This window comes from Dromaius novaehollandiae, chromosome 6, assembly GCF_036370855.1.
Source record: "Dromaius novaehollandiae isolate bDroNov1 chromosome 6, bDroNov1.hap1, whole genome shotgun sequence".
Classification (NCBI taxonomy): domain Eukaryota; kingdom Metazoa; phylum Chordata; class Aves; order Casuariiformes; family Dromaiidae; genus Dromaius; species Dromaius novaehollandiae.
The window spans coordinates 7,055,088-7,068,844 of NC_088103.1; the positions used below are offsets into that span (position 1 = coordinate 7,055,088).

A 13,757-nucleotide genomic window follows, 5' to 3' on the forward strand; every position below is an offset into this window, starting at 1 on the left:
AATGAATGTGGAATATAGCAGACAGAAGGTCTCCTCTTCTAGCCAGCTTGAGCAGCTTATAGCTGGTGCAACTAGTTCAGTTCCCCATTCCAAGGTCAAAGAAAAGTCAATCCAGGCTTGGGACAGAGCAAGTGGAGAAATTCAGATATTGCTGTTCATCCTGTTACCCGTGACAGCTGTGAAATCGCCGTTCGGGCTGCTTAATTCAGTCGCCGTTTGCAATAAAGCTTAGCGGTGTTTGTGGATTGATTTAAAAAAAAAAGAAGACGAAGAAAAGAAGAGAGAGAAAAAGATTTGGGTTTATTGGCATTTAGTTTTAAAATTCAATTTCCTTATGCCGTTTTGAAGAAGGAAACCGCTAACTGGGCAGAAATCGCTACAGGAGAGCTGTGACATCTCGTCAGTGGCAGCATCTCGGATGCTGACATCTCAGTCCAAAGGTCTGCAGCTCCTCCTACTTGGACTTCACGGACTTAGATGTCCCTCTGGACCTGAAATGGCTCCTCATGTGCCACCAGCACCAGCTTTATTCCATAACTTGGAAATTAGGTTCCCTTGATCCTGCTTTTCGGGCAAGGGGACGGAATAAGTAGTTTCTTGATGAGACTGACCCATATTTTCTGTGAGTTCTTTCATCATAAGTAAAGAATATCTCCAAACTCAAACATCTGCTGTTCTGTTTTATATCATTTCTCAGACAATTTCACAAAATTGTAGAAAATAGAGAATATTTTTTTATCTGTTGCTGTGCTGCAAAATCTTGAAATTCAATTTCTTTCTTTCGTGTCTTCTGCCCTCCTGTTTGACTTTCTAGTGTTTATTTTCCCATTTGCAGCAATTTGCTCCTCAGATCTCGATTTTCCTATGAGTTTAGGTACCCACATGAAAACAGTCTTCAAAATACTGATCTTCATGTGTGAATATTTAGATAATACTGACAGATTTGGGAAAAGTAAGAATCTATTTTAAGACCCTGTTTAATGTCATCATGGAGAGAATGAGGGTATATTTTTATTTAACTGGAGTATCAAGCCAAGCACCCGATATTATGCTGTGCACGTGAGCATTTTTTCGAATCTTGTTCTTCTGTCAGAGTTGTCATCAGCTCAGCCTGAATTTATGACATTTTTTAACAGGTCAATAAATGTTTTCTCTTTGCTATTTCATAAGGACGTTTATGGCCCTTCATAAATGGCTATAAATCTGTGACGTTAATTTTGTACTTCTGTGGTGTTATCTTGATGGCGCTAGTTTTGTCAACAGGCTGATTTTCTGATTATCCGCTCTATTGCTATGTTGAAACTCTATTTCTCTTTAGGAAAATTTCCTTATTGGTTTAATGTCCTAGCTTTTCAATAGTATGATTTTGTCATTCTTGAATTTAATACATGTAAGATATAATACATGTAATCCATACATGCAATAGCTCACCTGCTATTTGTGCTATAATAATAATTTCTAAGAAAAAAATGATGTTAGTGAGAGCCTGAGTAATTGCATTTTTCTGCACATAGTTGGCCAGTTCTGTCTTGATTATTATTTGATACATTAAATGAAAAATATATTTATTAAACAAAAAATGGAGGCTTCCAGTTTTTCTAATTCTACTGTATCGTAGCATACATTGGTTTTAAGTTAACAAAAACAAATCCTGTATTAATTGTGCTCACAAATATTCCATTGACGTCCCCGGGGATTTCTTTTTGCAAGGAAGCTTGGCCCCAGACACAACCCTGCTATTTGCTATCACGCTCTCTGCAAAGTCTCCAGACCTCCTTTGCTTTTACGGTTGGGTTTTTCTCTGGGTGCAGCAGCAACTGCTGGATTGTGCCTGGCCACCCAGAAACCGTCTATAGCTCATGAAGCATCGCTGGAGCGGCCACCCAGCAAGCAAAGTGCCAGGGCCTGCTCACAGGTTTGGTCTGGGTTTTTTAGCTCTCCAAAACCTGAATAGCTTTTCCCGCTTGTGTGTCACAAAGCAAAATGTGGAACCTCATCTGAGAGGGAAAATCTGATTTATTTGGGGTTGCATTTACCCCTCTTCAAGGAAATCCCACCATCACCCCCCACTTTGTGCCTAATAATGCTCTTGAAATTAGGACGACACATCTGAGGACCTAAATTTAAATCTGGAAGCGTAAGATTGTGTTTACACCATGTAATGGAGTGTGATAAAGCAACTGCTGAGCGAGCAACTCCTGGAATAGACTGAATAGAGCTGTATCAGCTCAGTGCTACATTTGGGCTAATAGCTCGTGCAGATACATTGCTAATTAGCCTACTGATGATAGGCATTTTTAATTAGAGCAGGTCCAGCACTTCTTTCCTGCCTTTGGAAAGTACACTGTGTCTATGTTGGTTCATTCAGCATCAGACCGAACCTTGAGAATATTGATGGAAGTCAAGCTTTTATGGAAAACAGAGAATGAGAAACCAAGCGATGGGAGGTTTGCTGATAGCTTAGAGGTCGGGGTGCTTACGTGAGATTTGGAGAGTCAGATTCAAATTCCCATCCCTCCTGCCTGAGACTGAATTAAATCTCTGTCTGTTGTTTCCTGGATGAGTGTTGCTGCATCTCTCTTGCATCTTGACCAGAAGGTCTAGCCTGGCCTGGGAAATCTTTGCCAAGGAGTATGCTATGAAAAAAAAAAAAGTGAAAAAGTTGCCTTTTTGGCAAAAGAAGATAAACCTCGGATGTAAAGCTCCTGATGGACTGTGCAATAATTCTAGCAGTAGTTAAATGCTGTTTTCTTGCTGCCCCCGCACCCTCTGCGGCTTTGTGTTCTGCATTTGCTGTGTCTACCTGTAGCATCAGGCAGGTTTGTATCTATTGCTTATTAGATCCAATCTCTTCCTCTTTTTTATTTGTTTTTCTGGTGGGATAGAACTGAGGCAGGGAAGTTTTGCACAATCCCATGTGTGACTGAAGACGTTTGCAGCACAGATGAATCCTAGTAAATCCTTAATTGAGTCTTAGTTGCTTCCCAGCTTGACGGAGGGTTCTCCAGATGTTTATTGCAAGTGGTCTCCCATCGTAACAAGTGAACACTTAAAAATATGCCTTGGGTGGCACAAGAACACAGGATTTCCATTACAGATGCTGCTTTTATGGTAAACACTTAGCAAGTCCTTAGCAACGAGGGCAACATGTGCATGAAATATATATGAAATAAGTACAGCTGGCTTTGTGAAATATATATTCAGTAATCAAGGGTTCTCTTGTATTGCAGTGTTCCCACATTCCAGAGCCTTCCTGAGGAGATACTTAGTAAGCTTGCAGATGTCCTTGAAGAGGTAAGTGCTTTTAATTTTGAGATCTAATGAGTTCATAGTCTGGGAGCCTTCTGGTAGCAATATCCAGGCTCCTCTCAGAAATAACCGCTTCACAATTTCGCTCCCAATTACGGCTGCCTGTTCTCGCACGTAGAGACAACGAGTGGAGCGGTGTGAAAAATGACTCCGTTTTGCAGGGGGCTTAGGTGTTTTTAATTGGTTTTCGTTCCAGTTGGGAGCTGAAATGATAGTTTCCTGCGTTTTGGAGATCTCCTGCCGTGGTCCCTGCACTGGGGACCTGTCCTGAGGTCTTCTCCTGAGGAGCCTCATGGGTGGGCAGCGATGGAGGAGGCATATTTTGGCCTGAACACATGCGGGAAACGATAGCTGTGTTGGGTTTTGTTATTTTAGTGCTTGTGCAGGTGTGGGAATGGCACTGAAGGTAAGGGAAAGGCTGCTCCCAGAAGAATTACAGCAGAGAAGGGTAAACGTAGTGTACGTCGAGATATCTGAAAGTCATCATGGAGTTGTGCCACGTCTACCTGGTTATAAGCTGGTATCTCATTAGTGTCAGGCTTCTAATAAGTCTTCATTAAAAAAACTTTCGCTCTAACCGAATGTGTAAAATGGATGTAAAATACCTAAATTATCTGGCAGGTAGTTTGTCCGTGTAGTTTGGGATTTATTCTCGCAGTGCTCCATTCTGTGCCTGAAGAATTGCACATTAGCAAATATTGCAGACACTGTTAATAAAACCTTTCACAGTATAACCCAGTATGATTTAACTGCATGAAATCTCTGTGTACAACAGTATTTTATTGCCTCTCTTGTTACAGTAGGGTTTTTCGCATATGCCTTGCTGTCCTGAGCCAATTCTAATAACTATGTTTATAGAAAAATGTTAGTGTATAGTAGTAACTACCACCTATCTCATTGATTTTAAGAAATGAAGCTGCTGACATTTTCTTAAGTTGATTGTAGGGTCTTTTTTTTGGGCCTTTTTATGTAATGTACAGATAAAATGTAATCTGAACAAATCACACATTTGTCATACAGAGTAACTTCATAGATCGGCTTTGTTTCCTTTACTGCAACGGAGAGAAAAGAGCCATATGAACTCAATATGCTATGAATTAAATCTGCGTATCGCCAAAACATGCCTAAGCAGAAACAGATAGTTTAATTAGCTTGGATCACAGATATGACTTTAATCTCCTTATCAAGAGTCAGGTAAAATGTATAAAGTCAGCAAAACTTTTCCAGGCACCCTTAAAGTTTCAACGGGGAAAACACAATTAAGAACATAGATGTAGAGATGAGGCACTTATCTAAAAAAATAAGCACTTGCCTTAAGACCACTCTTGTAGATCTTTAACTAGCAAGTTAATCCTCCAGGATTTTATGTTTACCTTGCAGTTTCTAAGAGAACCAATACCAAGAAGAAGCTAAATTGCAGAAATTAAGGTGACTCCTAACTCGAAAATTAGGAGAAACCCAAACTGCATAACAATAACATTATATTGCTGCTCTGTTAAGAGACACTAGCGTCTTTTATAGTGATTTATTTTCTCACCCGTCGCTGCATGAGGGCAATTCTGTGAACTTAGACGAGATGCTACGTTGCAAGAGCAGCGTATCGTCCCCAGTCTGTTTGGCGGGACCCGCTAGATACGTCTTCCAAAATCAATTGCTTCAAAATATATGCCAAAATATATACCAAAATATATGTTATTCACTGTGTTGTTCTTATTTGTTTTAACATACCACATTTTACATAAACTATAAAATCCCCTTACCATATATTTTGTGTTTAACACTATCAAGCATATTAAAGCTAAAGTGACAATAACTTTTTTTTGTCCTGGCTGTTACTGTAACAAGGATTGAGTTAAACTGACTGACTGGGCACAGTTTGAGGCAGGGAATAATCTCTTAATGTCAAGATTTAAAGCAGGTTTTCTTCTGATACAGTTCTGTGAATAGTTGCAGTCCTACATTTTTTTAAGCAATTTCTGAAGCCCGTTAACTGAAACCCAGAAGCTGTTTTAATTGGCCTTTTCCCAAAGCAAATGTGGCTATGGTCTTATGAGGACAGTGGGAAAAACAGCCGAAGTTTGTTAACGTAATTTCATTTTTAGAATTGATGGAAATGCTAAATTAACTTATTTAGCCCAGATGGATTGAGTGAGGATTAACGAAACCCTGGGGGAGTTCCTTTTCCCTCGCAGTGGCTTCTGGCTTGGGTGAGATCATTCCCATCTCCCATCTCCAAAATTGCTCATGGTTCGTACACAGGTGAGAGTAGAAGCAAGGCAATTGGCTTTGGTTTTAGCAGATCCAAACCCGAACCGCTGGTTTTGTGAGTTTTTGCAAAGAAGTCTTTGAGATAAATGAAGATTTACAGGTGCTTGGTCTGTAATTTACCCCATTTCCCATGATCACAGGATGACCCAGGCACAGCCCTTTTTGTGGTGCCCAAAGACTGGTTCTCTGTGTTGTTACATTAGATTATTTTCATTATATTAGTATTTTTTAGCATTACATAGATATTTGTTAATATGTAACGTATAACTGACTCTGTATTAACATTTCTCAACATGTTTGGTAACAACCACAGTTACTTTCGGCGCCTCCGAAAGCTGAGCAGCCGTTTTAGTTCAGAGTCTGATTTAGTTTGGTTTTAATGCCACCTCCGTCGGAACAGCTCTTCCTGGCCTGAGATTTTTATTGCGTTGTTTGTTCTCACGCTTGCCAAACATAATGTGCAAATCAACAAGTAACGTGCTTCTGCAGCTTAAGACTTAATCCTCATTTTATTTGGGTTTTGTTAGGTTGGTGTCCTAAGGAAATGAGGCTTGTGCAAGCGCTCTGGCTGTCTACAGGACTGCCCTCCAATTTTTTTTTAGTTGCTTGCCCAAAGCACATTTGGCACGTGGGATGAAATGTCCGTGGTGCATCATAAATTCATCAAAATTTCTGGTTAGGGAGAGAAGAATCGAACTGGTGGCCCCACCATGGAAGAGGCTGCAGCAGGAGCCCATCGCTTACTTGGCTTTTTGGTTTCTGGCCAACCAGCGCATGCAAACCAGTTGGGAGAAGGGAGAAACGAGCTCCTGTAGCCGTTCAGGATGATGGGCGAGCAAGGGTTAGTCATGGTCATGATGCTCAAGGGATGAAGGACCCATATTCCTCTGCACCTGGAACAGTTTGTTTAGTGGGGTGGTGCATCTCACCTAGCTTTTGCTGCATATCTGGGACGTAAGAAGCAACACGTATCACCATAACCTGGCAGGCTTTTTAAAAAGATGTGTAAATCTTCATGAGGCCTCCAATGCAAACCTAGGGCCCTGAGCTGCTCCTTCCAAAAAAAATCTGCAGCTCGGTTATTTTTGTCCCCGATGTGCACAGCTACCGCTTTGTTCGCTTCCTAGAGGCGCTGCACTGGTAGCGAAATAGTTTCGCTCTGCCGTGTTTTCGTAAAGAAATTTGGCACGTTTGTGTTTAAAAATCGCAGGATTAATGTCGTTAGCAAAGACGTTAACAGGATGTGTCCCGTGCCGCAAGTGCTGTGCGTCTCGGGCGTCTAAATACCTGTAGCGGTTGTATAAATATCCTTGCTCTAGGTGAACACAAAGCTCCCTTGCAAAACTGCACTTTCTTGCACACTGTTTTTATTCATCAACTATCTGAATAATTGTAGTTTCCTTGGGTCAGAGAGGGGAATTTGTCTGAGAATTGAAAGATTTACTATAGGTGATTAATAACCAAGATTAAAAGCCTTTTTTTTTTTTTTTTTATGAAGCTGCAAAACCCTATGAAAATGCAAAACCCTGACCTTTCTTTCCCCCTTTTTGAAGGCTTGGAAATAATTTATGGTTGCCTTTTCTGAATGCAGAGTTTCACATTTTCTTGGAATTAAAAAAAAGAAAATACAGTTGTGTACTTTTTTCCATTGTGCACTGCTAATACGTTATTTATCACTAAAATGAATGCATTTTCTGTAGCAAACAATTCTTTTCTAAGAATATGCAGCTTTCACCTTCTAGCACTTCGTTATAGTGCAGACAGTTTGTAACAGATGGGAATAAGCTAATTTTTTTAGGGAGTCTGCTTTTCTTTATTTTCTTTGGGGCAAAAAATATTTTTCTTGGTTTCATTTCCATCCTGAGGTCGATTGATTCTCTTGGGTTTTTTTTGTTTTGTTTTTTTCCTTTTTCAGATATATCCTCCGTGTCAGGCGAATGTAAAGCTTATATCCTTGAAAGATTTATGTCCAAAATCGGTAGTTCGGGTAGCACAACTTATAATTAAGTTTGCCTGACCTTCTTGCTTTTGAAACTGCTTCCAGTTGCTAAAAATTTTGGCAAGTTATCTCTTTTATCTGAAATTATTCCGTGTGGCCGTTGGCCCAGAGGGGATTTTATTTTATTTTTTTCCCAACCGAAACTGCTAATCCTGTTTCAAAGAACGAGATTGCTCTGCCCATATGTCAGGGATGGACTTCTGTTATCCCCCGAATGTATGTCCTGGTTTGTTTGAGTTACATATGGCTTTCAAAAACCTTATCAGACCTAACTGCTGACCTACCTAGCGAGATTTGTTACAGTTTGCTTATATACATATATATATTTTATGTATATATGATAGATAGAAAATGTACTGTAATACGTAGTGTTAAATACAGCTAATTTCCCCGAATCAAGGATGCAAACCACTTCATTAACAAATTCCGGGTTTTAATTGTTGTAACCGTAGGGCCTGGCACGTTCAGCTTGGCTTAGGAGTGCGTAAGGGCCCTGGGACTACTGTCCCCATCGTGCTCCACGTGTGCATTTGGGAACATTTTGTCCCATAACAAGTGTTGATGCTTCAAAACTCTTTTTTTCGGATTCAGAGGGAAAGCCACGGGGCAGTTCCTAGTGAAAAAAATTGAGTTATTTCGGAACAGTCAGGCAAAAATGGTTAAAGGAAAACCGAAGTCAGCTCCATTCCTGGTGGTCGACCTTCCTTCCCAGGTCCTGATGATGGGCTGCGAGCTTAAAGCTGCCGTGCTTAGTTCAGCTTCAAAAGCTGGCTGGGTCAGACGTGCCGTGTTTTGGCAGTCCTCGTGCTAAGAAGCAAACCTTCCTCCTTTCTCCACCTTGCAATTAATATGTAACAGAAATCCTTATGCTGCCGCTGTTTAATTAGTGTGGTCTAAATATAGCCCTCCTTCCATGAAGAATGGCAGGGCAAGAGCGATTAGAGCAGGGGAAATAATATATATTGCTTTGCACTTGTCTCACGTTAGATTTTCACGTGACATTCATGGAAATGGAGTTTTGTTTATCCAAGTATTCTGGGAGAAAAGTGTCTGGGGTCTGCTGAAAAAAAAAATCGTTGCACAAAAAAATGCACTTGGAAAAAACAATGTGCAAGATTACGATAAAGTCCTCAGTTACAGTGTCGAGATGAATTGAGTAGAGGAGTGTCCTTGTCTTACACATATGACAGACCTTTTCTGGCCTTTCGACATATGGAGTATGGCTTCTGTGAATAATAATCTAGTTGGAAAATAGAGCCCCTGATCAACTTTCGGTTTTTATCCAAGTATAAGATGCAGCTAAACGTGTGTGCTTACATATAATTTTAAAGGACGTTAGGGAACAAAAGAGAAAAACTTGGTTGTTTCTTTGTACCTGATCACGACTGTATGGTGACGCTCACTTAAAAATTGCTGTAACGCTTGCATTGGGATAAAAAGCATTGTTTTGATAGACTTTTTTTTAATCTTTTTCCTCTTTTTCTTTAGTCTGTTGTGTGCATTGACCTTTTAAAGGCACTTACAAATAAACCTGTGCTTAGGTATCACAGCAGAGGAGTGGGCTCGTTTAGATATTCCCTGGTCCAAGTAGATAGTTGCCAGGGATCTGATCATCTACATCCATCTTATAATTAACATTCTGTGATGTCCTTATTCTCCTACAGCAGTAGAAACCAAGAAATGTTTGTGGGTCGAGGAGGACACTTGGAGCATCCATCGAGATCACTAAATAGTCAGAAACCCTTCATGCACAAGCAGTTGGATACTGAGAGAGCATTTGGGAGAAGTTTAGTATATATTTGCCCTATTTTTGCTCTTCCCAGCACGCCCACTCATGGCAGGTGTTGGAGAGGACACGGAGCTGGGCAAACCCTTGGTCTGCTGCAGCCTGGCCCATTCTTAGGTCTACCATGAACCACATCACGTTCATTGCTATACGGAGTAACATTTCTGAAGGGTTGGGGGTGGGATACTGTCATTTAACAATAATGGAACTTTACAGCATCTGTATTACCCAAGTGAAGCCTAATTTAAACAACACTATGGCTATGCCAAGTTCTTGATATAAGTAACGTACAAGTGCTTAAAAATTAATGTCTGATGAAGTAGTTTGCCAGCAAAATCAAAATTTGGCCAGGTAAATGGCTCAGGCTCCCTCTAACTAGAGCATAATCTCTTGTTTGAATTTACGGCTCTGTTCCTTCATTCAAAACCAAATTGAAGCTGTGCAGGACAAGTTGTCTGCTACGAAGAAAACTGGCAAACGAGCCGACTGTGTCGTTGGATGCCGTCACCCTGCTGAAAAAGCGCCTGTGATTATTCCGATGGTTTCCATGACCACTCCACCCTGGCAGAAAGGAGAAGCAGAGAAGCGCAGTGAGCCTGGCTTGCTGCCGGGCTCTGCTTTTCTCTGCCGGTTTGGGATTTGGGCCCCGAGATGCACCAGCTCGCTGCAAATGGAAACCGAGGAAATGAAATCCCGCGTGAATAAGTGGGGGGCAGAAATTTTAGGGATCAGCGTGCCTCGAAAATGCAACCCAGTGCCAACACCCAAGGTGAAGACAGCAAAAAGTTGATCTGATGCGTGCGCTGCAGGAAAAGAAGGGGTGCTGCCGTTGGAAGTGGAGGTGCTGGGGAGTCAAGCTGTAGCTGATTCCCTGTTTACCACTGCTTTCCCTGGGGACTGGTGGGTGATTCATCGTTGAACAAACCAACCGCTCCCTAACCAAGCAAGGAATTAAAAAATAAGACGAGCTTTCAGCCCGATCGCTTCGCTGCTCCTGCTCGTGGCACAGGCAAATGAGGGCTGAGGTTGGCGTTACTAAACAGTTATTATTATTAGAGCTGACGTTGTTCAACTCAGCGCAAAGTGCGGAGAAGATTAAGTGGCCGTGATGGGACATCTGTTAAAACCGTGTATGCAGAGCAACGCGGCCAGTGCCAGATGTGAACTTTGTACCACCAGCGTCATCCTTCACGTATTTATGCTCTTTTTACGCCTATCTATAAAATATGTGACATTTGTATGCCATTTATCGCAGAAACGTTTAGAAACAGCTTAGTATTTCCATCTCGACAAGCCTCGGCAACACGTGGCACGGGTTTCCTCCTTGGGATGAACCCTGGAGGCTCCCGTGCCGCTGCATCTGCTCCGCGCAGGGCTGTGGTTTCGGCAGGAGGTGAGTTAGGAGGTGTCACGAGCAGGCAGGCTCTCAGCCTGGGCTGCTGGGCATCAGCTTCAGTCCTTTTTGCAGGAGGAACTGTTAAGTGTTTGCACTGGACGCAGCTGTGGAGCAATGCAAGCCTTGCGGTCGCGGAGGAGTTCTGCCAAATATACTTTACCGTCAGGGAGCTACGCTATCTTTGCGACTTATTTGATGAAATGAGTTTTCAAATCTCTCAAGAACCAGAGTGCGTTGGGTTCGAAGCTCCCAGTTGCTTCGGAGGAATCCTTTCAGGAGGTTTTCCGTGAAGAGCTGGATTCCTCCAGAGAGGGCAGGAATTTGTTATTATTGAATTGAGTGTCAGAAGTGCTGCTGCCCTTTTCTCTGGGCTTATTTCGTAGACCGCAAACACAGGTTCTGTTTTTCCGATGCAAATTGGGAAATCCATTGAAGTCAGGGCGATGTTTCCGAGGAACGCAGCTGGAGAATCGTATCCCCTGTGAGCTATTTGGGGTGCATGCGCGAACGTGTGCATCTACGTTATTTGTAAAGAGGCTGTAGATAGAGGCAGGAGTCCCAAAAGCCACGCAGAAGGCTGGGAGCAACGCGGCAGCTTGCTGTGCTGTCCCAGAGCACGGTCCCATAGTTTGTGTAATTGTCTTTGCAGGGAGCCAACTATTTAAATGGACCAAGAACAAGGCATAGCTTAACTATGGAGGAAGCATGCTATTCAGAAGCTGTAGCCTGCTATTTTGCATCGAATATTTGCTTTTTTGTATGCAATAGCATGCAAAGTTAAGGGCGCAATAGCCACTTTGGAGATACCTTTGAAAACAACTCGGGCACTTTGCAGCAGAAATGCTCCCAAGAGGGAGGGCAAGGGAGGCTTTGGTAGGTGCGGGATCCCGCTGCCGAGCAGAGCCGGTGTTATCCCAGGGAAGCAGCGCGGACCCGGCAGCGTTGTGCCGCTTCCCCTCCCGAGGATGCAGCTCCGTCGGAGGCACCCAGAGCCCAGCCTTAAAAATCTCAAAACACATCCTCGCCTTTGAATTCCCGCAGAATCCGGCAAAGATAATAAAGCCTGGAAATCCCTTCGGAGAAATAGCCCCCCCCAAAACTGTTCCTCCAAAGGGAGCCTCATCCTGTAAGCCTGACTTTTTCTAGTGCGGTGTTCGTATCGGGAAACTTTTTCTTGCATCGTCCGGAAGAGTTTTTGTCTTTGCCTGTTTCTCGAGTGTCTCCTCAGTATTTTTCCACTTTCAGTAATAAGGGGTCCAATGGACTTTAAATCCGTTCTGTGATAATTCCCTGATAAGATGCTAATTTATAAAACCGCCGCACTCAAGATCATCCCATTCAGGTTGTGCAGCTTTATGGGCATGCAGGCTTGCTGTTTGACAGCGTTGGATTAAAACCAGCTGTGGCCTATCTAGAGTATATTTTTTGCGTTATCTGGAAACAGATTCTTCAGACTATCACAGCTATTAAAGAAACAAAAAAATACAAAATTGCTTTTTATGGTTAATCTTAAGTGACTTCCAGTGGGTCACAGATATGACAAAAGGATTTAAGTAAATCTGTAACTGAGCATTTGCACTTGCAGATTTGCAGGCTCTCCTTGGGAAATGGGCAAGGTGAATGCGAATTTTTCACCGAATATAGGACAAGAGGGAGGCCACAAAGTGAAACTCATAAGATCCAAGGAAATGTCTCCTCCGTGAGCAGGCCATGCACATAATTTTCCCGTATTTATTAGCTTGCTTTTTGCAGCTTTGAGCTGCGTGTGCACTCCAGCAAGCCTGGCTGCCCACAAATCCGTAGCGGGTTTGTGTGAAGAGAGGAGGTACAATAAACATCGCCTGGTTAGCATCATGAAATAAGCCTTAAAAAAAGTACAAATTTCCTCTAGCTAGCTAGCATCATCATTATTTTATAAGTTATGCTGTTCAGGGTTGACCCTTCAAAAGCAGACAGTATCCTGAGATTTAGACCATGGCCATGCATGCTCTGCGTGAGCCAAAATGCTGTGTCCGCAACGGTATTTATGGTGGAAAGCAGCTCTTTTAACAACAAAAGTGCTGTAGTAGGGCTTGTTTTTCAACGTTTTGTTTGGTTTGGGCAGAACACGTATGGATTCTGTTTTTCTGTGCTTTTTATAGAGACCTTGGGGCCAACAGGTTGACCAGCTCGTTTCTGTTTTCCTACACTCCCGTAGTAGATGGGTTTTCTTCGCAGTTGCTAAAGAGCCATTCGATAACGCTTATTCCGCGCTGCTTAGAAAGAAGGGTGGATTAGTGCTAATGACCCGACAAGCAGTATTTGGTAAATCTATTTGTCAAGGAAGAAAAAGCAGCAGAAAAGGAGAAAGGTTGTGACAAAGTAGTAGCAGTAGTACTTGGTGAAGAAAAAGTCAAGACCGGACCTTGCTTGGTAGGAATTTGGTGATGTTTGCATATATCGTGGCAGAGCCGTTGTTCCTCCCATGTAAGTAGGAGACACAGGCCAGAAAACTCTTTTCTGTCATAATTCATAACTCAGATACAGGTTGCTACTTGTGTGTCTGATGATTTCCAAAAAAAGCAAAACACGTTAGGTCTTATAATACAGGCCTAGAGTTTGTGCACACCAGAACACTCTGGGATGGGTTCAGCTATATCCTACTTCCCATCACTGTTGCTGCATATCGGTTTTGACACTGGTCAAAAGGGACCAGCTTTTACCAGGCTTGACTGAGGCTTAGCTGAGACCAGATCAGGGAGGGTCAAGGCGGTGCTAAGCAGATGTGTCAAGTCTCATGCATTCAGCCCCAAATTTGTGCTCCCGCACTTGCTGCACAATTCTCATTTGCAGATTGATGGGGCCACAACCATGCCTGTGATGTCTCCCCGTGCCCCAGTTATTTATCCTGAGACTAAAATGGTGATACGCTTTTTGCGACATGACAAGTGGCTGTGTGTCCTGCAGAGCGTGTCGGGTCAGAACCAAAGCTCTAAGGCTTCAGGGACTGTCAGTAAAAC

General features: G+C 42.5%; 1 protein-coding gene across 4 annotated transcripts in view; it reads left to right on the forward strand.

Annotated features, from left to right (window-relative positions):
* PRKG1 (protein kinase cGMP-dependent 1) overlaps positions 1–13,757 on the forward strand; it is a 496,774-nt gene that overhangs the window by 322,451 nt on the left and 160,566 nt on the right. For all 4 annotated transcript variants that reach the window (XM_064513567.1, XM_026097420.2, XM_026097419.2 and 1 more), the window contains exon 5: positions 3,231–3,294. In XM_064513567.1, coding sequence (XP_064369637.1) covers positions 3,231–3,294 — 64 coding nt within the window. The remainder of the gene's footprint in view (positions 1–3,230; positions 3,295–13,757) is intronic.